Below are 26,160 nucleotides of genomic sequence, written 5' to 3'. Positions count from 1 at the left end.
AGAGAAGGATATAGCATTAGAAACGACAGAATATCAAGCTGCTGAAATAATCTACTTTTTTTTAAAGCTACCTGTACATATGACGTCCGCTGCCATTCCTTCATCCACCCAATCAGAAACAGCTTCATCGAACTCGAAAATATTTGTTCGACAAGATCTACCTTTGGTAAACCCATGCTAACTACCTGTAATTAGTTTATATTTATTTCAATGATTCCTCATATGGTCCCCAATTAATGTCTCCAACATCTTCCCCACAACTGAAGTCAAACTAACAGGTGTACACGTCCCCAATTCTTCTTGGGATCCTTTATTAGATAAGTCCATAAAGTTGTTACATTTACTACTCTCCAATCCTTTATTACCGGTCCTGACTCAGGTGAACTTTTAAATATATCTGTTAACATCTCGATTACCTGCTCAGCCACCTCTCGCTTACCTGCTCAGCCACCCACTTAACTGCTTAGCCAACTCCTGCTTACCTGCTTAGCCACCTCTCGCTTACCTGCTTCTAGACACACGCTAACATGCTCAGCCACCTCTCGCTTACCTGCTCAGCCACCTCCCACTTACCTGCTCAGTCGCCTCCCTCAATACTCTCAGCCTCAGGTACATATTATGTAATTTATGTGCCCCAGAACTTTATGCACAGGTGGCCACAATGTCTTGTCACGTTCCCTTTTATCATATTATCTGACATGACAACACCGAAGGGTTCCACAAGGTATACCACGTGACATACATTTGTAGTGCTCTTTTATTTCATTACACATTTCACATCATGTGACACAAGCCTCACGTGTCTGTACTCCATCATTGGTATCACAGAGAATAGAATGTCCGCCATGTTTGTTTCGCCATTTTGTGTGCGGACATTTTCCGGACCATTTGTGGGTGGATTCCATTCACAGGAAGTCTCACTGCTTGTTTAAGGTCGTCGGTGGTTTTGTTGTGCTGCTGTGCAACAACAATCTATTTCATGAAGTCTTAAAGGGGATGCTCATCTGTCGACAGGTGCGCCTTTCAAGGTGACCAGTGAACCCAGACATTGCCAACAATCCGTCATCCAATGGTGTCATTGCTTGTATCACCCGTGAATATGCCAATCTGGGAAAGGGAAAAACGAAACAATGAACACTCTGCACACAAGTAGGCATATCACAACTTTTACAAGGGGGTGGCAAGACATTGTGACATGTACCCTGTACTCCAGGATTTCTGAGCTGTTCCTTTACTCCCAGGGAATCCATCAAGATATTGAGGGTTCTCCAGTCGTGGCCAAAAATATTGGCCCCCTTGCACTTTTTTCGAATAACTCACAATTTTCTCTAAAAATAAGTTGAAATTGACAAAAGTATTTGGTCTCCACAATTCTTTATTTCACTGTTAATATTACAGAACCTTTGTTTTTGATTCAGAACTTAATTTATCCTTTTAAATCAGAAAATAAAAAGAAGTGGCATTGACAAAATTGACACCCGAGACTTCATATTTGGTATCACAACCTTTGGACAAAATAACTGCAGTCAAGAGCTTCCTATTTTTTTTATTTTTTTTTGTATACGGAGTCGAGGCTCGTGAAAGAGCTAACATATATCAAACAAACAAATCAAACAAACAAGTAAACAAAGTATATAAAAAGGGGAGCGGTCGACAAGATTGGGGAGAGAAGGGGAGGAAGCACACAAACACAACATTTGAGGGCAGGGACATCGGGAGATGTGTGGGAGGCAGAGGGCCTGGGGGAGGCAGGATAGGTATAAAACGCAAGGACACCAAGGACTTCCAGGAAAGAAGACAAAAGTCACCTCAAAAAAGTGGATTTGGGGTGAAATTAGCGGGGGTAGAAAAGATCAAGGTTTTGGATTGGGGAACATAAGAGATGGTGGTGAACAGCCGTTTTAAAGACCTGGAGGGAGGAGTGGGATTGAAGAGAGTGAGGGAGTTTGTTCCAGAGGCAGGAGAAAAGAGGAATGAAGGAGTGAAGGTGAGCAGAGAGTCTTGATTTTGGCAGTTTAACCATAAGAGGGTTGCAGGCAGATCTTGTGCGACCTGTAGGAATATTTGGGGGACAGAGCCCAGAGAGAGCTGGGGGAGCAAGGCCAGAGAGGAGTCGGTAGAAGACGGAAAGACCACCAACCTGCCTGCGGTGAGTAAGTGAAAGGCCCTCGGAGATAGCGTCATCGCGGGAGATTCCAATGATTCTGAACGCTTTGGTTTCAACAGCGTGAAGATGAGCTAGGTGTGAGGCAGGAGCACCAGCCCAGAGGGGAGAGCAGTATTCCATTGAGCTGTGGATGAAAGCCTTGTATGTGGTGAGGACCTCAGGTGTGCCAAGGAAGGACTTCGCACGACGGAGGATGCCCAGTCGGCGACTGGCTTTGGAGGCCAGCTTGGAAATGTGGTTTTCCCAGGAAAGATCATGGCAGATAGTGAGACCCAAAAGCTTCAGTGACAGAACTTCTATAGCCATGAATGAGCTTCCTTCACCTCTCTACTGGCAGTTTGTCCCACTCTTCTTGTGCAAACTGCCCCACTTCTCCCAGATTTGAAGAGTACCTTCTCCCAACTCCTGTTTTCAGATCTCCCCACAGGTGTTCAATGGGAATTAGATCTGGACTCATTGCTGGTCACTTCAGAACAGTCCAGAGTTTTGTCTTGAACCATTCCTGGGTGCTTTTTGAAGTGTGTTTGGGTAATGGGTCATTGTCCTGCTGCAAGACCCATGACCTTCGACGGAGACCCAGCTTTCTGACACTGGGTTGAACATTGTGCTCCAAAATGCCTTGGTAATCTCCTGATTTCATGATGCCATGCACACATTCAAGGTACCCATTGACAGAGACAGCACAGCAACCCCAAAACATCACTGAACCTTCTCCATGTTTGACTGTAGGGAAGGTGTTCTTTTCTTTAAAGGCTTCATTTTGTTTTCTGTAAACATAGAGATGATGTGCTTTAACAAAAAGCTCTAATTTGATCTCATCTGTCCACAGGACATTCTCCCAGAAAGATTTTGGCTTGTTCAGGTGTGTTTTGGAAAACTCCAGTCAGGCTTTCTTATGTCTCTCAGCAGTGGGGTCCTCCTGGGTCTCCTAGCATAAAACCCCCTTTCATTCAGTTGGCGCCGGATGGTGCGAGTTGAAACTGTCGTACCTTGTGTCTGAAGTTCAGCTTGAATCTGTTTGGCAGGTGATCAAGGTGTTTTCTCCACCATTCGAACAATCCTTCGCTGCAATCTTCGATCAAGTTTCCTCTTGCCGCCACGTCCAGGGAGGTTGACTGCAGTGCTATGGGCCTTAAACTTCCTGATAACATTGCGTACGGTGGTCACAGGAACATCAAGGTCTCTGGAGATGGACTTGTTGCGCTGAGATTGTCCATGCTTGGGTACAATCTTGTGTCTGATCTCCTCAGACAATTCTCTGGTTTTCTTTCTTTTCTCCATGCTCATTGCAGTACACACAGCGATACAAAACAGCAGAATGACTCCTTTTCTCTATACAAACTGGTTCAATGAGTGATTTTAAAAAAATATTGCAGGCACCTGGAACTCACCACAGGTGAGTTCCATTCCAAAGTAAAGGAGAATCACCTGCTTGAAATCTGATTATTTCTAACAACTTCTAAAAGGTGCCAATAATATTGTCCAGGCCATTTTAGGATTTCTGTGTAGAATAAGTGAAGATTTAGTAATTTGTTCAGCTTTTTTTGTTTTGTTCCACTGAAAACCAAAGAAATACAAATGTTGATACCAAAATATTTTTTAATTCCAACCATTTTCTGGAAGAAATGGTGCATTATTTGAAAAAAGTGCAAGGGTGCCAATATTTTTGGCTACGACAGTATGTGCTCCAAACTTGTTCTCCCCAAAGAAAACAACCCAACATGGAATTGGATTTTTGGGTATAAACATTTCTCCATACATACACCTACCTCTTTCCGCCATCTTTGTTTTTTCATTTTCTCGGAATCTGCTTTAATTATTTAACGATTTTTATTCTGATAATTTTTCCATCTTTTCTCTTAAATACATCCTTGTACCCTTTATGCTGCCATGTTGTTTTACCGAATGAAATGTTTAATTTGTCATTCATTTATTAATTGCACCGTCGATGTGTGTTCATCGCTGAAGGATATCAAATAAACACCCTGATGATGTTCAGCAGTCTCTGCCCCACTCCGCTCTTCTCCCACTCCGAGTGCCAGGACTTGTTTTCGACCCTCTGGTCAGAGTGGGCACGGGGTTACCGAGCAGGGGCTCAACCAGGAACGGCAATGGGGTTTTTTTTTTTGGTTTTTTTTTACCTCGGTTGTTATTGTTGTGAATAAGGTTCATTTGTCATCTCTCTCACTCTAAGACTGGTGTTTTGTCATGGAGCTCAGTTTGGAGACAGTCCATTAAATTTAACCCAAGTGGCGAAGAGTGCAATGAAGAATAATTAAACAATAAATAAAACAAACAATGATTAAAATAATTGAATTAATGTACGTGTACTGTGTGGATAAAGAACAGCCTTTGTGAGCGAAATGCCCCCCTCTTGTGTCCATATTCGCCGTATTGTTTCTTAGCTATTGTGTGCACTGTATGACGGCCATGATAGTATAATAAGCGAATGCTTTCTAGAATACTCCGAAATCTGTTAAATTATTTACTAAATTGTAAACGTGCACTTCGTGCTCTTTGAGTAACATATTTGCCAAAGAGAAGTGTTACACTATTTTAAAACGTCATTACAATCTAAAGAAGAGGAAGTGGAGACGGAGTGCGCCGAGCTTGACGGGCCAGCAACGGCATGGCGGTGCAAACGGTGCCTGCAAACCCGGTTGTGTTTATGGACATCAGTGTGGGCGGCCAGGTGGGCACAGAGATGGAATCTGTTGGCTCCTTTTTATATGGGTTCAGGCTCATGGAGGAGCTTGTGGTGTGGTGTGGTGTGTTGAGAGTTTCAGGTTGAAGACTCTGTGGTATTAAACACGTGTCGTGACACTATTCTCGGTCCAGGTTATTGGTTACCTATTCAATATCCATAACATCCATGCCATGGGAATCCCTGGTTGGCATGGTAACGGGGAATTGTAAATGGAGAATGTTCGTTATACTGATACTGTGCGGAAATGCGATGAACCATCCCCGGTGGTGTATCCAATGGTTCGAACCTCTTCCGAGTCGTCATACCAAAGAATTGAAAAATGGTACGTGCTACTTGCTTGAGGTTCACTATTTAAAAAGGATAGAGCACGGACAAACAACCACAGGTTGGCAACCATCACACAGGCTTTGATGGCCTTCATGGCCTAGTTCTGCGTCAATGTTTCTTGTAAGAGAACTCATGTTGTAATTTCGAAAGGGTGTGTGTGTGTGTGTGTGTACTTGTGTGTGTACACGTACACATGTGTACACGTACACATGTGTACACGTACACATGTGTACACGTACACATGTGTACACACAGTGCATTCAGACCCCTTCACTTTTTTCACATTTTGTTATGTTGCAGCCTTATGACATAAGTTATGTTGAAATCGTTTAAATTCATTTTTTCCCTCATAAATCTGCACTCAATACCCCATAAAGACAAAGAGAAAATGGGATTTTAGAAAGTTTTGCAAATTTATTAAAAAGAAAAAACTGAAATATCACATTTACATAAGTATTCATACCCTTTGCTATGACACTTGAAATTTAGTTCAGGTGCCTCCCATTTCTCTTGATCATCTTTGAGATGCTTCTACACCTTGATTGGAGTCCACCTGTGGTAAATTAAATTGATTGGACATGATTTGGAAAGGCACACGCCTGTCTATATAAGGTCTCACACCTGACAATGCATATCAGAGCAAAAACCAAGCCATGAGATCAAAGGAACTGCCCGCAGAACTCAGAGACAGGATTGTGTCGAGGCACAGATCTGGGGAAGCCTACAAAAAAAGCTCCAGAGATCCTGTGTGGAGATGGGAGAAACTTCCAGAAGGACAACCATCACTGCAACACCACCGATCTGGGCTTTATGGCAGTGTGGCCAGACGGAAGCCTCTCCTCAATGAAAGACACATGAAAGCCCGCTTGGAGTTTGCAAAAAAGCACCTAAAGGACTCTCGGACTGTGAGAAACAAGATTCTGTGGTCTAATGAAACCAAGATTGAACTGTTTGGCCTCAATTCTAAGCGTCATGTCTGGAGGAAACCAGGCACCGCTCATCACCTGCACAATACCATCCCAACGGTGAAGCGTGGTGATGGCAGCATCATACTGTGGGGGTGTTTTTCAGCAGCAGAGACTGCGGGACTGGTCACGGTTGAGGGAACAATGAACTGAGCAAAGCACAGAGATATCCTTAATGAAAACCTGAAACAGAGCGCTCAGGACCTCAGACTGGGCCGAAGGTTCACCTTCCAACAGGACAATGACCCTAAGCACACAGTCAAGACAACACAGGAGTGGCTTAGGGACAACTCTGTGAAGGTCCTTGAGTGGCCCAGCCAGAGCCCTGACTTGAACCCAATCCAACATCTCTGGCGAGACCTGAAAATGGCTGTCCACCGACGGTCCCCATCCAACCTGACAGAGCTTGAGAGGATCTGCAGAGAAGAATGGCAGAAAATCCCCAAATCCAGGTGTGCAAAGCTTGTCGCGTCATACCCAAGAAGACTCGAGGCTGTAATCGCTGCCGAAGGTGCTTCAACTAAGTACTGAGTTAAGGGTCTGAATACTTATGTAAATGTGATATTTCAGTTTTTTCTTTTTAATAAATTTGCAAAACTTTCTAAAATCCTGTTTTCTCTTTGTCATTATGGGGTATTGAGTGTAGATTGATGAGGGAAAAAATGAATTTAAACGATTTCAGCATAAGGCTGCAACATAAGAAAATGTGAAAAAAGTGAAGGGGTCTGAATACTTTCTGAATGCACTGTATATACATGAATTCCAAGAACAGTAAATAATGGACAAATCTAAACAAGGTGTGGGATTCATACCTGGAATCCCAGTTCCATGAGCCATGTGCTCTAATATGCGCCTGTTTCACCCAATCTTTATTAATCATATATAACAAGCAGAGGAAGAGTACAGCATAATCAAATACAGAAATGAAGGTGCATGGACAGTAAAACGATCGCTTTATTTTGCTGTCTATGTACCATGCGTTGCCCGTAGCGTGAAATGGAGAATGTACGAGTAAACACAATGCTGTTCCGCAGGATATCGGGAGGATGAAGGTCGAGCTGTTTGCCGACGTGGTTCCAAAAACTGCAGAGAATTTCAGGTTGTGAATGTGAGAGGAGTGGGATCCGGATGTTGAAACCACATGCTCATCGGGTTGGGAAGGGCTGTTTGAAGATGGTTTAAAGAAAAGCTTAATAAATCTACCTCCCCCTCCCTCCTTGCCGCCCTATTCCCTCCCCATTCGTGCTGCCGTTGCAGGCAGTTTTGCACAGGAGAGTTCAGGTAACACAACAACCCTCCACGTGAATGGATCTATGTGTAATTGTCAAGGCTGATTGAGGAAGAGCTTGTATGATACATGTAGTTTTATTGCATGATGGCTTAAGGATACGACACGATGCGAGGCTTTGAACAAACTTATCACAACATCATCGACAAGGGCTCTGGGGGTGATGCCAATCAAAACTTACTACACATACAGAGGTTGTTTGGATAGTTACAAGGTTCACATCAACTTATTCACCTTTTTATTTTTCACCTCCTTACTACCCTCAAAATATTTATTTATATTCCTTCAATGCATCTTCGCATCAACCACTTACAGCCTCCATCTATCCTTCTGTTATTCATTACCTTGGATGCAACATCGAGGCTCCATGGAAGAGTGAGGTAACAGGGTAAAAAGGCAATGACAGTGGGGTAATCGGTGATCACAACAAGCAGGGAATGAATGAACAAGAAAAGGTGAGAGAGGACAGGAAGAAACACAACAACCTGCAATTAAGTGGGTTGGATTACTTGGGGGTAGAGAAGATCGTTGGTAGAGATGGGGGGTGGGGTGACATGAGATGGTGATGCACCACCTGCTTGAAACTCTAGGGGACAGGGACTGAGGACAGTGAGAGTAGATTGAGCTGGACTGTAGGAGAAGTAGTAAAAGAGAGAGACAGAGTGCACCGACCTACCTGCCATGCGAGAGCTGCAGGCCTTGTGATTGGGCTTCATCATGGGATAGTCCAATGGTGTTCAGAGCTTTAGATTCCACAAAATTCAGGAGAGACGGGTGTGATGCTGAAGTCCCAGTCCATAGGAAAGAGCATTACTCCATTATTTATTTATTTATTCATTCATTCATTCATTCAGACAATATACACGCTCTGTGCTTGTTTCGAATGCTATTGATTTTGCGTAAAATGGCAATGGCTCGGCTTCAGACAGTCTTCTTCATCTTGCAATAAGCAACATCGATTGTGTTACCGAATGCCATCCCGTCACGGTAAAGTCCAGACGATATTCACGGGCACGGACGAACTTCTCGCTACGGGCAGTGAAGGATCTGGCCGGGAAGGGATATATCGCACCCGTTCGGGCCGTCTGTGCCAGCCACCGAATCACCTCGGTTGGTAGTAATTCTGTGCTTTTATTAGGCTGCTCCATTTTCTTGTTATAGCTTTATTGCTTGCTTGATTTTGACGGAGGGTGAATGTGATGAAATATGATGCAATTTCTCGAGCTGAGTGAAGAGAAGATTCGGGCGAAGGGACGACCTTGAGGGAGCTTATATAAGTTGAGTTCAATACATTTGTTGTAAAACAAAACTCAGACCTCTTCCAATAAATGAGGTTTTATTGAACTATATCTCTACTCATCCTACAACACAAAAGAATGTAGATCATTAGCACTACAAAGAAAGCAATCAAACATACATCTGCATCTAGCTTCCTGCAAGCAAGCAATTACGTACCTGTTAAATCTCAATAGTCTCGGCACTGGGTTACAGAATGCCACCAGCCCGCGCACCGAATGGACCCAACTTGTATAAGTTCCCTCAAGGTCGTCCCTTCGCCCAAGTCACTCGGCTCGAGACGTTACATCATATTTCATCACAGTCAGCAAGTTGTATTTTGTTTAATCGATGCTGCATTCCACAACAATGGTCCCAAGTATACCATACGGATATGTTTCCTTTATTAGTCCCCTACCGGTGTACACCGGAGGGGACTATAGGTTTGCACTCCGTCCCTCCGTCGGTCAGTCTGTCAGTCCGTCACGCAAAGAACAGTTTTCCGGACTTTTTTTCTAAACGCTTAATGCTAATGATTTCAAACTTGGCACATGGTTTCCTCATGATAAGTTACAGATCAAGTTCGAACTTCACGACATTTCGATCATGTTTGACAAAGTTATGGCACTTTGAACTTTGGTAATTTCCCCGACAGTTTTCCAGACTATAATTTGGAGTGCGGTAAGTCAAAGCTGTTAATATTCCTTGTTCCTACAGGAAAGATGGAGTTCCTATTGGGTATAAAGGGGCATCATTTCACAGGTGAGTAATGAGTACACAAGTAGAGGCCCTAATGCTGGATGGTCCTGGCGAGTGCACTCTGACTTGGCTTCTAACTTCCACATTTCCTGTTTCTATTCCATTCCCCCAGAGTTATCAAGGATTTCATGATTCAAGGAGGGGATTTCGTGAATGTGAGTTTTGGTCAGAAATCTCGTCTTTAAATCACCGTTATCATTCTTGTCATATTTTGATCTCCTCTCTTTCACTCTGCTTACGACACCCATGGATTAGTTCTTCCTTTATCACCTCCCATCTCATCACATCCACCTGTACCTTACACAGACCTTCTTCACCCAGTAACACAAACGATGTTGCTTATCCATATTCATGTTCACTGAACTCCGCTCTTTGCTCCAAACCACAGGGCGATGGTACAGGCCTGACAAGTATCTATCGCGGTCCATTCATGGATGAGAATTTCAAAATGAGGCACATGTCCCCGGGCCTCCTTTCTATGGTAACGATAGTCATTGCTATTGTTCGTTACTTTATTATTATTATTCTTTACTCGTGTAAGCCGTGTTTATATAAGCCTCCCCAATATAGGATAGCAGAAGACTTGTACTTGTTGTAGGGTTTGTTTCTACAATTGGTGCCCCCACTTTTTAATGGGACCTCACCACTTAGGATTTTCTCCCTCTTTTTTCTGCCAGTGTCTGATGATTTTCGGAATGAAGTTTCACATCCTAGAACAGTGTTTCTCAGCCACATTTGCCAGACGACATCCTGTCCTGGAATTTGGTCGTGAAGACTGGAATGGAGATTTTGAAAAAAAAAACCCACTTTACTGGGGAAAATACTGGGTTTATTCAAGGGGTTTTTTTTAACCCAGGTGGGGAAAACTGGGCTGGGCCCATCTGTGCCAACCTTGACTACAGGAGTACCAAAAAGGCTGTAACCTGGGCCCTTTTATTTACTTAGAGCACACATGTGAATTTGTGAACTAGTCTTATTCGGCGAATGTCGTAGCTCGCTCTCTACATCAATCAGCCTGTTTCCGGCTCTAGATTTGATCGCTACTAAGATTGCGAATGCAAGTTCACGTCGGAAAGTCGTTCTCAGCGCAGACAGCTCATGACTCCCCTCCCCCTAGAAACCCACTCATGACCCCCTTGGGGGTCACGACCCACCGTTTGAGAAACACTGGCCTAGAGCAAGGCACAAATACACAAATGGTGGTCTGAAAAAAATAACGTGTTTGTTTTTTTGGCATTGCTCAATTTTGCCAACGCAGAATCCCAAAGACCGCTTGGTCTTCCAAGATATTGTTGCATCATAATAGTTTACCTGCACTGAAGTTGTGCACCTGATATTTGCTCTGTGTCCTTGCTCTGCTTTTTTCGGATTGTGACCTAATTAACTAAAAACACGTTTTTGATCATAACTTTGATAAATTTTCCTCTGATTTTCATGATGTTGTTTTATGGATAGATTGTGGATGAGGGCACATTTAATTAATTTACACTCGATCCCTAAATATATAAGGCCAAGGTCATATGGTGGTCCGATTAAAAAATATGGCCATCATTGAATCGCGGGCACCAAGGGAGGCTTACCCCTGGCGATCCCTTTGTGCTCACAGATATCTCGTTACCTCCGCCACCGAAGGTGGATGGAGGTTATGTTTTCACCCGTCTGCCTGTTTGTTACTTGCCGGAAAAGATTCCGGCAAGTATGTTGGTTGGTTGGTTGGTTTGTCTGTTGTTTGTCTGTTTGTGCGCAGTAATACGTCTACACCGTTGCACATAGCATCGCCATACTTTACACACATATTCGCCTTGCCCTGTAATAGACTGTGCCCAATTTTTAACTCTCTCGGCCTGAGGCCTCCATTATGACGTCATAATTCGATAATTCGACAACCCGTTTGAGAAAACAACAACAACAACAACAGCAAACAACCAACAACCACGGTTCCCGAAAAAGGCCAACCCCCGCTTGCAGGGAAAAAATGGCCTCTAAAGGTGGTTATATATATTTTTTATAATTCGATAATTCGACAAGTACAAAACTTCATCCAATCAAGATGCAATTTCTTGAGCGTCATGTCGGCATAAACTGGTGGAGAAAAAAAACAAACAAAAAAATGATGACGTCATCAGTCACGTGGTTCGGCCGCCATCTTGGAAGAACTTTGCACCTCTATATCTCCGAAAGTGCTGAATATAAAAAATTGAGACATGGCTCATTGTAAAGAACTATCCATGGGAAATAAAATATGTTAATGATGATGTCGTAGGTGCCTCCATTATGACGTCATAATTCAACAAGTACAAAACTTCATCCGATCAAGATGAAATTTCTTGAGCATAATATAGGAATAAATTAGTTTAGAAAACAAATAATGATGACGTCACCGGTCACGTGGTTCGGCCGCCATCTTGGAAAAAACGAAAAACTTGATCCAAAATGGTTTTAAAAAAAGTACATTCTGGCAAGTCCTCGGTCTGACCGATTTTTCATTTGTCTGTCTGTCTGTCTGTGAACAAGATATCTCAAAACGTTGTGGATGGATTGAAACGAAATTTGGCAGAGAGGTAAAGTATGTGATACGGACAAAATGATTAGATTTTGGTGAAGATCCGGATTCGGATCCAGCTAGTAGAATTTTTGAAGTGATTATTCACCATTGGGAGATCGGGCCAAAAACGATACATATCAGGATATCTCAAAATGTTATGGAAGTATTTGGACGAAACTTGGTGGAGAGGTTGGGTGTGTGACAAGGACTAATCGATTTGATTTTGGTGAAGATCTGAATATGGATTCGGATGTGAGAATTATTTAATTTTTAAATGATTCTTCACCATCAAGTGATATGGCTAAAACCGATATATAACATATTTTAAAAAGTTATGGACGAGTTATGACTAAACTTGGTGGACAAGTTGGTTTGGCGACAAGAACAAGCCGATTAGATTTTGTTTCAGGTCCGAATCCAGATCCGGCCCATCTGTGGGATACAAAACATAAACTGTTCATTCTGTCTGGCGGAGGTATGCACTCTACCGAGTGCCGTTCTAGTTTTATTTACTGTGGACACAATTGGAAGCCATTAATTACTGACTCCTTTGTACTTGTGATGTAATTAAATAATTTCATTAACATTTTAAGCACAAGAGAGAGCCCAGAATCACTTGATCATTCTCATTGTTGACAATGGTTGTCATATTTTTTGTGAAATTGCTGTCAGATGCCATCTATATCTATATATATAAAGCAGTAAAGTATGTTTGTTTGTTTGTCCTCTTATAACTCGAGAACTACTCATCGCAGAGAAAAACCAAAGGCATATTCGGAATCAGTACGTCTCAGAGCAACTACAGCACACCTTAAATTTTAAAAAACTTCGGGTTTTAAAATTAGCGTATTAGCGCAGAAACGCTAGCAGAAGAGGGAGGGAATCGAAGGGAGGGAGCGCAGCGCTCCCTCTAGCGCTTCGCAGCGCCAGCGCTTCTGTTAGCGTAATTAGCGTATTTCGGAACGTTAATTTTTCAACTTCATTATTCGGAATCAGTACGTCCCAGAGAAACTTTGTAATGTTAATTTTTCAACTTCATCCGATTGACATGGGACCAACGGCATGTGACAGAGAGTGAAACATACATGCTACATTTATTTGACGACAATGAGTTCCGACTTCCGGGTTCGTGCCGCCAACCCTGTTCGTCTCTTGCGGCACACAGGGAATTACCAGTGAACTGGTACTCAATTTGCCGACCTCGGTAGGATGACAGGCTGAGTCAACCCCCCTGGTGTTAAGGGGGAGGAGGAGGGGAGGGGGAAGAGGAGGGGAGGGGAACGGGGGGGGAGGGGGGGAAGGGGGGGGAGGGGGGAAGGGGGGAGGGGGAGGGGGAAAGGGGGGAGGGGGAGGGGGAAGGGGGAGGGGGGAGGGGCCTTTCTTCCCCCGGGCACCCACACACCCTCCCCTCCCCCCCTTACCCTCCCCCCTTCCCCCTCCCCCTGCCCCCTCCCCCCCGTTCCCCTCCCCTCCTCTTCCCCCTCCCCTCCTCTTCCCCCTCCCCTCCTCCTCCCCCGCCTGGCAATGCCGGGTACTTCTGCTAGTATTACATAAGCAGGGTCGAAGTTTTGGGGGCGATAAAATTGAGATGGATTAAAATGGGATTAGTAATAAGAAGAGAAGATGGATAAGGCATTGGGGAAAGGAAGAGACATGTAAAGGTGGTTTGAAGGAGATTGGAGTTAAAGAACCGGGAGATGTCTAACGTTTACCATTCACCAATTTTTGCTTGTGTAAGGTACTGATGGCCCCTCAAAGCTCAAATTACAGAAACCGTATAATGTGGATAAAGTTGACAACACAGTACAGTATAAACATCCCTTCTTTTTAAGAGCTTCTGCATCTCCTATGGCAACCACAATCCTTGGTGCCACGACAAAAGCAGGTGCACACCTCCTCCGCTGCTGCGAGCCGATAGGTGAACATCTGCAAATGCATTGGATCACATTGGCCATTGGCATCTCAGGTTGTCTTGTTTTTCTGTCCTCGGATCGGAGCAACCTTGAGCCTTTTCTTCCTCTTCGAAGCTGGCTGTGGGGTTCATTATGGGTCAAATAGGAACTGTGATTGGATTGAATTTGTTTTGTGCACAAAGGATTGGGACGTCAATAACGATAAGATTATTATTCAGAGTTTCTCTTTATAACAATAACCATAATAAATGTTTTTGCTCTTTGTTATTATCCATTCTGTTTCTCTCTTCCTGCAGGCAAACAGCGGGCCAAATACCAATGGCTGCCAATTCTTCCTCACTTGTGCCAAGTGTGACTTCCTGGATGGGAAACACGTTGTGTTTGGTACGACGCTTTCTTACGTCGCCCTCTAATACAGTGGAGGCAACACTTGCAGTTGTGGTTGCAGTGGTCTTTCTAGGGGGCGGATGGGAAGGGCTCGGGGTTCTAAAGCTTGTTTGACCTATCCCATATTGACGGACAGCCGTGGGTTAGATGAAGGACCGACCTTCAGAGACTGCCAATGCAGCAATTGAGGGCAGAGTCGATGCGCCCCCTCCGACCCCCTTCCCGTTTACCCCTCTTATGTGTGCATCGCTCTTATGCATTTCACTATTTCACTTGATTTGATGATACCTTCATTTCTCATTTCTCACAGTTGGTGTGTTTGTAATTGTTGTTGCAGGCAGGGTGGTGGATGGCCTCCTCATACTGCGGAAAATCGAAAACGTCCCCACGGGTCCCAACAATCGTCCCAAACTGCCTGTAGTGGTGACACAGTGTGGGGAGATGTGAAGCTTCATCTTAGACCCGTATATATTGTCCCGGTGATCGAAGGCTGGACCTGAACGTGGCCTGGAAAACGAGGCTTGGACTAACACCGCCTTTCTTCTACCATTTTGTAATGACGAAAATAAAGAGAAAAACAATATCGTAGACCCTCGTTTTGTCCAACTTTGACGTGTAGGATCAATAGATAACTATTTGAACAAACATGTTTGTCGTTTTGTATTTTCATGATAATTCTGGAATGTGAAACATGAGTTTGTTCGAGAGGGAGGAAGCGGTTTACAAGGAGGATTGGATGGAGTGTTGCCTGAAGGAGGTTTGGATGGAGTGTTGCATGAAGGAGGTTTGGATGGAGTGTTGCATGAAGAAGGTTTGGATGGAGTGTTGCATGAAGGAGGATTGGATGGAGTGTTGCATGAAGGAGGTTTGGATGGAGTGTTGCATGAAGGAGGATTGGATGGAGTGTTGCATGAAGGAGGATTGGATGGAGTGTTGCATGAAGGAGGATTGGATGGAGTGTTGCATGAAGGAGGTTTGGATGGAGTGTTGCATGAAGAAGGTTTGGATGGAGTGTTGCATGAAGGAGGATTGGATGGAGTGTTGCATGAAGGAGGATTGGATGGAGTGTTGCATGAAGGAGGATTGGATGGAGTGTTGCATGAAGGAGGATTGGATGGAGTGTTGCATGAAGGAGGATTGGATGGAGTGTTGCATGAAGGAGGATTGGATGGAGTGTTGCATGAAGGAGGTTTGGATGGAGTGTTGCATGAAGGAGGTTTGGATGGAGTGTTGCCTGAAGAAGGTTTGGATGGAGTGTTGCATGAAGGAGGATTGGATGGAGTGTTGCATGAAGGAGGTTTGGATGGAATGTTGCATGAAGGAGGATTGGATGGAGTGTTGCATGAAGGAGGATTGGATGGAGTGTTGCATGAAGGAGGATTGGATGGAGTGTTGCATGAAGGAGGATTGGATGGAATGTTGCATGAAGGAGGATTGGATGGAGTGTTGCATGAAGGAGGATTGGATGGAGTGTTGCATGAAGGAGGTTTGGATGGAGTGTTGTATGAAGGAGGATTGGATGGAGTGTTGCATGAAGGAGGATTGGATGGAGTGTTGCATGAAGGAGGTTTGGATGGAATGTTGCATGAAGGAGGATTGGATGGAGTGTTGCATGAAGGAGGATTGGATGAAGGAGGTTTGGATGGTGTTGCATGAAGGAGGTTTGGATGGAGTGTTGCATGAAGGAGGTTTGGATGGAGTGTTGCATGAAGGAGGTTTGGATGGAGTGCTGCATTAAGGAGGTTTGGATGGAGTGTTGCATGAAGGAGGATTGGATGGAGTGTTGGATGAAGGAGGTTTGGATGGTGTGTTGGATGAAGGAGGTTTGGATGGTGTTGCATGAAGGAGGTTTCGATGGAGTGTTGCATGAAGGAGGATTGGATGGAGTGTTGCATGAAGGAGGATTGGATGGAGTGTTGCATGAAGGAGGTTTGGATGGAGTGTTGCCTGAAGGAGGTTTGGATGGAGTGTTGCCTGAAGGAGGTTTGGATGGAGTGTTGCCCGAAGGAGGTTTGGATGGAGTGTTGCATGAAGGAGGTTTGTATGGAGTGTTGCATGAAGAAGGTTTGGATGGAGTGTTGCATTAAGGAGGATTGGATGGAGTGTTGCATGAAGGAGGTTTGGATGGAGTGTTGCATGAAGGAGGATTGGATGGAGTGTTGCATGAAGGAGGATTGGATGGAGTGTTGCATGAAGGAGGATTGGATGGAGTGTTGCATGAAGGAGGATTGGATGGAGTGTTGCCTGAAGGAGGTTTGGATGGAGTGTTGCATGAATGAGGTTTGGATGGAGTGTTGCCTGAAGGAGGATTGGATGGAGGGTTGCATGAAGGAGGATTGGATGGAGTGTTGCCTGAAGGAGGTTTGGATGGAGTGTTGCATGAATGAGGTTTGGATGGAGTGTTGCATGAAGGAGGATTGGATGAAGTGTTGCATGAAGGAGGATTGGATGAAGTGTTGCATGAAGGAGGATTGGATGGAGTGTTGCATGAAGGAGGATTGGATGGAGTGTTGCATGAAGGAGGATTGGATGGAGCGTTGCATGAAGGAGGATTGGATGGAGCGTTGCATGAAGGAGGTTTGGATGGAGTGTTGCATGAAGGAGGTTTGGATGGAGTGTTGCCTGAAGAAGGTTTGGATGGAGTGTTGCATGAAGGAGGATTGGATGGAGTGTTGCATGAAGGAGGATTGGATGGAGTGTTGCATGAAGGAGGTTTGGATGGAATGTTGCATGAAGGAGGATTGGATGGAGTGTTGCATGAAGGAGGATTGGATGGAGTGTTGCATGAAGGAGGATTGGATGGAGTGTTGCATGAAGGAGGATTGGATGGAGTGTTGCATTAAGGAGGTTTGGTTGGAATGTTGCATGAAGGAGGATTAGATGGAGTGTTGCATGAAGGAGGATTGGATGGAGTGTTGCATGAAGGAGGATTGAATGGAGTGTTGCATGAAGGAGGATTGGATGGAGTGTTGCATGAAGGAGGATTGGATGGAGTGTTGCATGAAGGAGGTTTGGATGGAATGTTGCATGAAGGAGGATTGGATGGAGTGTTGCATGAAGGAGGATTGGATGGAGTGTTGGATGAAGGAGGTTTGGATGGTGTTGCATGAAGGAGGTTTGGATGGAGTGTTGCATGAAGGAGGTTTGGATGGAGTGTTGCATAAAGGAGGTTTGGATGGAGTGTTGCATGAAGGAGGTTTGGATGGAGTGCTGCATGAAGGAGGTTTGGATGGAGTGTTGCATGAAGGAGGATTGGATCGAGTGTTGGATGAAGGAGGTTTGGATGGTGTGTTGGATGAAGGAGGTTTGGATGGTGTTGCATGAAGGAGGTTTGGATGGAGTGTTGCATGAAGGAGGATTGGATGGAGTGTTGCATGAATGAGGTTTGGATGGAGTGTTGCATGAAGGAGGATTGGATGGAGTGTTGCATGAAGGAGGATTGGATGGAGTGTTGCATGAAGGAGGATTGGATGGAGTGTTGCATGAAGGAGGATTGGATGGAGTGTTGCATGAAGGAGGTTTGGATGGAGTGTTGCATGAAGGAGGTTTGGATGGAGTGTTGCCTGAAGAAGGTTTGGATGGAGTGTTGCATGAAGGAGGATTGGATGGAGTGTTGCATGAAGGAGGATTGGATGGAGTGTTGCATGAAGGAGGATTGGATGGAGTGTTGCATGAAGGAGGATTGGATGGAGTGTTGCATTAAGGAGGTTTGGTTGGAATGTTGCATGAAGGAGGATTGGATGGAGTGTTGCATGAAGGAGGATTGGATGGAGTGTTGCATGAAGGAGGATTGAATGGAGTGTTGCATGAATGAGGATTGGATGGAGTGTTGCATGAAGGAGGATTGGATGGAGTGTTGCATGAAGGAGGTTTGGATGGAATGTTGCATGAAGGAGGATTGGATGGAGTGTTGCATGAAGGAGGATTGGATGGAGTGTTGGATGAAGGAGGTTTGGATGGTGTTGCATGAAGGAGGTTTGGATGGAGTGTTGCATGAAGGAGGTTTGGATGGAGTGTTGCATAAAGGAGGTTTGGATGGAGTGTTGCATGAAGGAGGTTTGGATGGAGTGCTGCATGAAGGAGGTTTGGATGGAGTGTTGCATGAAGGAGGATTGGATCGAGTGTTGGATGAAGGAGGTTTGGATGGTGTGTTGGATGAAGGAGGTTTGGATGGTGTTGCATGAAGGAGGTTTGGATGGAGTGTTGCATGAAGGAGGATTGGATGGAGTGTTGCATGAATGAGGTTTGGATGGAGTGTTGCATGAAGGAGCATTGGATGGAGTGTTGCATGAAGGAGGATTGGATGGAGTGTTGCATGAAGGAGGATTGGATGGAGTGTTGCATGAAGGAGGATTGGATGGAGTGTTGCATGAAGGAGGTTTGGATGGAGTGTTGCATGAAGGAGGTTTGGATGGAGTGTTGCCTGAAGAAGGTTTGGATGGAGTGTTGCATGAAGGAGGATTGGATGGAGTGTTGCATGAAGGAGGATTGGATGGAGTGTTGCATGAAGGAGGTTTGGATGGAGTGTTGCATGAAGGAGGATTGGATGGAGTGTTGCATGAAGGAGGATTGGATGGAGTGTTGCATGAAGGAGGATTGGATGGAGTGTTGCATGAAGGAGGATTGGATGGAGTGTTGGATGAAGGAGGTTTGGATGGAATGTTGCATGAAGGAGGATTGGATGGAGTGTTGCATGAAGGAGGATTGGATGGAGTGTTGCATGAAGGAGGATTGGATGGAGTGTTGCATGAAGGAGGTTTGGATGGAATGTTGCATGAAGGAGGATTGGATGGAGTGTTGCATGAAGGAGGATTGGATGGAGTGTTGGATGAAGGAGGTTTGGATGGTGTTGCATGAAGGAGGTTTGGATGGAGTGTTACATGAAGGAGGTTTGGATGGAGTGTTGCATAAAGGAGGTTTGGATGGAGTGTTGCATGAAGGAGGTTTGGATGGAGTGCTGCAAGAAGGAGGTTTGGATGGAGTGTTGCATGAAGGAGGATTGGATCGAGTGTTGGATGAAGGAGGTTTGGATGGTGTGTTGGATGAAGGAGGTTTGGATGGTGTTGCATGAAGGAGGTTTGGATGGAGTGTTGCATGAAGGAGGATTGGATGGAGTGTTGCATGAAGGAGGTTTGGATGGAGTGTTGCATTAAGGAGGTTTGGATGGAGTGTTGCATGAAGGAGGATTGGATGGAGTGTTGCATGAAGGAGGTTTGGATGGAGTGTTGCATGAAGGAGGTTTGGATGGAGTATTGCATAAAGGAGGTTTGGATGGAGTGTTGCATAAAGGAGGTTTGGATGGAGTGTTGCATGAAGGAGGTTTGGATGGAGTGTTGCATGAAGGAGGTCTGGATGGAGTGTTGGATGAAGCAGGTTTGGATGGAGTGTTGCATGAAGGAGGTTTGGATGGAGTGTTGCATGAAGGAGGTTTGGCTGGAGTGTTCCATGAAGGAGGATTGGATGGAGTGTTGCATGAAGGAGGTTTGGATGGAGTGTTGCTTGAAGGAGGATTGGATGGAGTGTTCCATGAAGGAGGATTGGATGGAGTGTTGCAAGAAGGAGGATTGGATGGAGTGTTGCATGAAGGAGGATTGGATGGAGTGTTGCATGAAGGAGGATTGGATGGAGTGTTGCATGAAGGAGGATTGGATGGAGTGTTGCATGAAGGAGGATTGGATGGAGTGTTGCATGAAGGAGGTTTGGATGGAGTGTTGCATGAAGGAGGATTGGATGGAGTGTTGCATGAAGGAGGTTTGGATGGAGTGTTGCATCAAGGAGGATTGGATGGAGGAGGTTTGGATGGAGTGTTGCCTGAAGGAGTTTTGTTTGGAGTGTTGGATGAAGGAGGTTTGGATGGAGTGTTGGATGAAGGAGGTTTGGATGGAGTGTTGCATGAAGGAGTGTTGGATGAAGGAGGATTGGATGGAGTGTTGCATGAAGGAGGATTGGATGGAGTGTTGGATGAGGGAGGATTGGATGAAGGAGGATTGTATGGAGTGTTGGATGAAGGAGGATTGGATGGAGTGTTGCATTAAGGAGGATTGGACGGAGTGTTGGATGAAGGAGGATTGGACGGAGTGTTGGATGAAGGAGGTTTGGATGGAGTGTTGCATGAAGGAGGATTGGATGGAGTGTTGCATAAAGGAGGTTTGGATGGAGTGTTGGATGAAGGAGGATTGGATGGAGTGTTGCATAAAGGAGGTTTGGATGAAGTGTTGCATAAAGGAGGTTTGGATGGAGTGTTGGATGAAGGAGGTTTGGATGGAGTGTTGGATGAAGGAGTGTTGGATGAAGGAGGTTTGGGTGGAGTGTTGCATGAAGGAGGATTGGATGGAGTGTTGCATGAAGGAGGATTGGATGGAGTGTTGGATGAAGGAGGTTTGGATGGAATGTTGCATGAAGGAGGATTGGATGGAGTGTTGCATGAAGGAGGATTGGATGGAGTGTTGCATAAAGGAGGTTTGGATGGAGTGTTGGATGAAGGAGGATTGGATGGAGTGTTGGATGAAGGAGGTTTGGATGGAGTGTTCCATGAAGGAGGATTGGATGGAGTGTTGCATGAAGGAGGTTTGGATGAAGGAGGATTGTGTGGAGTGTTGGATGAAGGAGGTTTGGATGGAGTGTTGGATGAAGGAGGTTTGAATGGAGTGTTGGATGAAGGAGGATTGGATGGAGTGTTGCATGAAGGAGGTTTGGATGGAGTGAAGGAGGTTTGGATGAAGGAGGATTGTGTGGAGTGTTGGATGAAGGAGGTTTGGATGGAGTGTTGGATGAAGGAGGTTTGGAATGAGTGTTGGATGAAGAAGGTTTGGATGGAGTGTTGGATGAAGGAGGTTTGGATGGAGTGTTGGATGAAGGAGGTATGGATGGAGTGTTGCATGAAGGAGGATTGGATGGAGTGTTGCATGAAGGAGGTTTGGATGGAGTGTTGGATGAAGGAGGTTTGGATGGAGTGTTGGATGAAGGAGGTTTGGATGGAGTGTTGCATGAAGGAAGATTGGATGGAGTGTTGCATGAAGGAGGTTTGGATGGAGTGTTGCATGAAGGAGGATTGGATGGAGTGTTGCATGAAGGAGGATTAGATGAAGGAAGATTGTATGGAGTGTTGGATGGAGTGTTGGATGAAGGAGGTTTGGATGGAGTGTTGGATGAAGGAGGTTTGGATGGAGTGTTGGATGTAGGAGGATTGGTTGGAGTGTTGCATTAAGGAAGATTGGATGGAGTGTTGCATGAAGGAGGTTTGTTTGGAGTGTTGCATGAAGGAGGTTTGTATGGAGTGTTGCATGAAGGAGGTTTGAATGGAGTGTTGCATGAAGGAGGTTTGTATAGTGTTACATGAAGGAGGTTTGGATAGTGTTGCATGAAGGAGGTTTGGATGGTGTTGCATGAAGGAGGTTTGGATGGAGTGTTGCATGGAGGAGGTTTGGATGGAGTGTTGCATGAAGGAGGTTTGGATGGAGTGTTGCATGAAGGAGGTTTGGATGGAGTGTTGCATGAAGGAGGTTTCGATGGAGTGTTGCATAAAGGAGGTTTGGATGGAGTGTTGCATGAAGGAGGTTTGGATGGAGTGTTGCATGAAGGAGGATTGGATGGAGTGTTGCATGAAGGAGGTTTGGATGGAGTGTTGCATGAAGGAGGTTTGGATGGAATGTTGCATGAAGGAGGTTTGGATGGAGTGTTGCCTGAAGGAGTTTTGTATGGAGTGTTGCATGAAGGAGGTTTGCATGGAGTGTTGCATAAAGGAGGATTTGGATGGAGTGTTGCATGAAGGAGGTTTGGATGGAGTGTTGCATGAAGGAGGATTGGATGGAGTGTTGCATGAAGGAGGTTTGGATGGTGTTGCATGAAGGAGGTTTGGATAGTGTTACATGAAGGAGGATTGGATGGAGTGTTGCATGAAGGAGGTTTGGATGGTGTGTTGGATGAAGGAGGTTTGGATAGTGTTGCATGAAGGAGGATTGGACGGAGTGTTGGATGAAAGAGGTTTGGATGGTGTGTTGGATGAAGGAGGTTTGGATGGAGTGTTGCATGAAGGAGGTTTGGATGGAGTGTTGCATGAAGGAGGTTTGGATGGTGTTGCATGAAGGAGGTTTGGATAGTGTTGCATGAAGGAGGATTGGATGGAGTGTTGCATGAAGGAGGTTTGGATGGTGTTGCATGAAGGAGGTTTGGATAGTGTTGCATGAAGGAGGATTGGATGGAGTGTTGCATGAAGGAGGTTTGGATGGAGTGTTGCATGAAGGAGGTTTGGATGGTGTTGCATGAACGAGGTTTGGATAGTGTTGCATGAAGGAGGATTGGATGGAGTGTTGCATGAAGGAGGTTTGGATGGTGTTGCATGAAGGAGGTTTGGATGGTGTTGCATGAAGGAGGATTGGATGGAGTGTTGCATGAAGGAGGTTTGGATAGTGTTGCATGAAGGAGGTTTGGATGGAGTGTTGCATGAAGGAGGTTTGGATAGTGTTGCATGAAGGAGGTTTGGATCGTGTTGCATGAAGGAGGTTTGGATGGAGTGTTGCATGAAGGAGGTTTGGATCGTGTTGCATGAAGGAGGTTTGGATGGAGTGTTGCATGAAGGAGGTTTAGATGGAGTGGTGCATGAAGGAGTTTTGGATCGTGTTGCATGAAGGAGGTTTGGATCGTGTTGCATGAAGGAGGTTTGGATAGTGTTGCATGGAGGAGGTTTGGATAGTGTTGCATGAAGGAGGATTGGATAGTGTTGCATGAAGGATGTTTGGATAGTGTTGCATGAAGGAGGTTTGGATCGTGTTGCATTGAGGAGGATTGGATAGTGTTGCATGAAGGAGGTTTGGATGGTGTTGCATGGAGGAGGATTGGATGGAGTGTTGCATGAAGGAGGTTTGGATGGAGTGTTGCATGAAGGAGGTTTGGATAGTGTTGCATGAAGGAGGTTTGGATGGAGTGTTGCATGAAGGAGGTTTGGATGGAGTGTTGCATGAAGGAGGTTTGGATCGTGTTGCATTAAGGAAGATTGGATGGAGTGTTGCATGAAGGAGGTTTGTATGGAGTGTTGGATGAAGGAGTGTTGCATGAAGGAGGTTTGGATAGTGTTGCATGAAGGAGGTTTGGATGGAGTGTTGCATAAAGGAGGTTTGGATGGAGTGTTGCATGAAGGAGGTTTGTATAGTGTTGCATGAAGGAGGTTTGGATAGTGTTGCATGAAGGAGGTTTGGATGGAGTGTTGCATGAAGGAGGTTTGGATGGAGTGTTGCATGAAGGAGGTTTCGATGGAGTGTTGCATAAAGGAGGTTTGGATGGAGTGTTGCATGAAGGAGGTTTGGATGGAGTGTTGCATGAAGGAGGATTGGATGGAGTGTTGCATGAAGGAGGTTTGGATGGAGTGTTGCATGAAGGAGGATTGGATGGAGTGTTGCATGAAGGAGGTTTGGATGGAATGTTGCATGAAGGAGGATTGGATGGAGTGTTGCATGAAGGAGGATTGGATGGAGTGTTGGATGAAGGAGGTTTGGATGGTGTTGCATGAAGGAGGTTTGGATGGAGTGTTACATGAAGGAGGTTTGGATGGAGTGTTGCATAAAGGAGGTTTGGATGGAGTGTTGCATGAAGGAGGTTTGGATGGAGTGCTGCAAGAAGGAGGTTTGGATGGAGTGTTGCATGAAGGAGGATTGGATCGAGTGTTGGATGAAGGAGGTTTGGATGGTGTGTTGGATGAAGGAGGTTTGGATGGTGTTGCATGAAGGAGGTTTGGATGGAGTGTTGCATGAAGGAGGATTGGATGGAGTGTTGCATGAAGGAGGTTTGGATGGAGTGTTGCATTAAGGAGGTTTGGATGGAGTGTTGCATGAAGGAGGATTGGATGGAGTGTTGCATGAAGGAGGTTTGGATGGAGTGTTGCATGAAGGAGGTTTGGATGGAGTATTGCATAAAGGAGGTTTGGATGGAGTGTTGCATAAAGGAGGTTTGGATGGAGTGTTGCATGAAGGAGGTTTGGATGGAGTGTTGCATGAAGGAGGTCTGGATGGAGTGTTGGATGAAGCAGGTTTGGATGGAGTGTTGCATGAAGGAGGTTTGGATGGAGTGTTGCATGAAGGAGGTTTGGCTGGAGTGTTCCATGAAGGAGGATTGGATGGAGTGTTGCATGAAGGAGGTTTGGATGGAGTGTTGCTTGAAGGAGGATTGGATGGAGTGTTCCATGAAGGAGGATTGGATGGAGTGTTGCAAGAAGGAGGATTGGATGGAGTGTTGCATGAAGGAGGATTGGATGGAGTGTTGCATGAAGGAGGATTGGATGGAGTGTTGCATGAAGGAGGATTGGATGGAGTGTTGCATGAAGGAGGATTGGATGGAGTGTTGCATGAAGGAGGTTTGGATGGAGTGTTGCATGAAGGAGGATTGGATGGAGTGTTGCATGAAGGAGGTTTGGATGGAGTGTTGCATCAAGGAGGATTGGATGGAGGAGGTTTGGATGGAGTGTTGCCTGAAGGAGTTTTGTTTGGAGTGTTGGATGAAGGAGGTTTGGATGGAGTGTTGGATGAAGGAGGTTTGGATGGAGTGTTGCATGAAGGAGTGTTGGATGAAGGAGGATTGGATGGAGTGTTGCATGAAGGAGGATTGGATGGAGTGTTGGATGAGGGAGGATTGGATGGAGTGTTGGATGAAGGAGGATTGTATGGAGTGTTGGATGAAGGAGGATTGGATGGAGTGTTGCATTAAGGAGGATTGGACGGAGTGTTGGATGAAGGAGGATTGGACGGAGTGTTGGATGAAGGAGGTTTGGATGGAGTGTTGCATGAAGGAGGATTGGATGGAGTGTTGCATAAAGGAGGTTTGGATGGAGTGTTGGATGAAGGAGGATTGGATGGAGTGTTGCATAAAGGAGGTTTGGATGAAGTGTTGCATAAAGGAGGTTTGGATGGAGTGTTGGATGAAGGAGGTTTGGATGGAGTGTTGGATGAAGGAGTGTTGGATGAAGGAGGTTTGGGTGGAGTGTTGCATGAAGGAGGATTGGATGGAGTGTTGCATGAAGGAGGATTGGATGGAGTGTTGGATGAAGGAGGTTTGGATGGAATGTTGCATGAAGGAGGATTGGATGGAGTGTTGCATGAAGGAGGATTGGATGGAGTGTTGCATAAAGGAGGTTTGGATGGAGTGTTGGATGAAGGAGGATTGGATGGAGTGTTGGATGAAGGAGGTTTGGATGGAGTGTTCCATGAAGGAGGATTGGATGGAGTGTTGCATGAAGGAGGTTTGGATGAAGGAGGATTGTGTGGAGTGTTGGATGAAGGAGGTTTGGATGGAGTGTTGGATGAAGGAGGTTTGAATGGAGTGTTGGATGAAGGAGGATTGGATGGAGTGTTGCATGAAGGAGGTTTGGATGGAGTGAAGGAGGTTTGGATGAAGGAGGATTGTGTGGAGTGTTGGATGAAGGAGGTTTGGATGGAGTGTTGGATGAAGGAGGTTTGGAATGAGTGTTGGATGAAGAAGGTTTGGATGGAGTGTTGGATGAAGGAGGTTTGGATGGAGTGTTGGATGAAGGAGGTATGGATGGAGTGTTGCATGAAGGAGGATTGGATGGAGTGTTGCATGAAGGAGGTTTGGATGGAGTGTTGGATGAAGGAGGTTTGGATGGAGTGTTGGATGAAGGAGGTTTGGATGGAGTGTTGCATGAAGGAAGATTGGATGGAGTGTTGCATGAAGGAGGTTTGGATGGAGTGTTGCATGAAGGAGGATTGGATGGAGTGTTGCATGAAGGAGGATTAGATGAAGGAAGATTGTATGGAGTGTTGGATGGAGTAGGTTTGGATGGAGTGTTGGATGAAGGAGGTTTGGATGGAGTGTTGGATGT

The 26,160-nt window shown here is 45.3% G+C and overlaps 1 protein-coding gene and 1 long non-coding RNA gene across 5 annotated transcripts in view; one reads left to right on the top strand and one right to left on the bottom strand.

Annotated features, from left to right (window-relative positions):
• The window catches only part of PPIH (peptidylprolyl isomerase H), a 43,617-nt gene extending 28,696 nt beyond the window's left edge, over positions 1–14,921 (top strand). Inside the window, exons 1-8 of one of the 4 annotated variants that reach the window (XM_068107309.2) lie at positions 4,636–4,859; positions 7,201–7,265; positions 7,424–7,447; positions 9,447–9,491; positions 9,601–9,643; positions 9,877–9,969; positions 14,243–14,330; positions 14,671–14,921. In XM_068107309.2, the coding sequence (XP_067963410.1) occupies positions 4,797–4,859; positions 7,201–7,265; positions 7,424–7,447; positions 9,447–9,491; positions 9,601–9,643; positions 9,877–9,969; positions 14,243–14,330; positions 14,671–14,780 (531 nt within the window). In that variant the 5' untranslated portion in view covers positions 4,636–4,796 and the 3' untranslated portion in view covers positions 14,781–14,921. Of the gene's footprint in view, positions 1–4,635; positions 4,860–7,200; positions 7,275–7,423; positions 7,448–9,446; positions 9,492–9,600; positions 9,644–9,876; positions 9,970–14,242; positions 14,331–14,670 lie in introns of those variants that run through there. The other 3 variants (XM_068107310.2, XM_068107308.2, XM_078771506.1) reach the window with 3 other exon arrangements.
• Positions 740–4,241, bottom strand: LOC137421344 (uncharacterized). Its single transcript, XR_010983303.2, has 2 exons — positions 4,152–4,241; positions 740–1,107 (listed from the first exon to the last, which is right to left on the bottom strand). It is a non-coding gene; the product is annotated as an uncharacterized LOC137421344 (long non-coding RNA).
• Positions 14,922–26,160: the final 11,239 nt, after the last annotated feature.

Source organism: Myxine glutinosa, chromosome 2 (assembly GCF_964187855.1).
Source record: "Myxine glutinosa chromosome 2, kmMyxGlut1.1, whole genome shotgun sequence".
NCBI lineage: Eukaryota > Metazoa > Chordata > Myxini > Myxiniformes > Myxinidae > Myxine > Myxine glutinosa.
The sequence above is the reverse complement of the archived record's forward strand: the minus strand, read 5'-3'. Positions and strand labels throughout refer to the sequence as shown.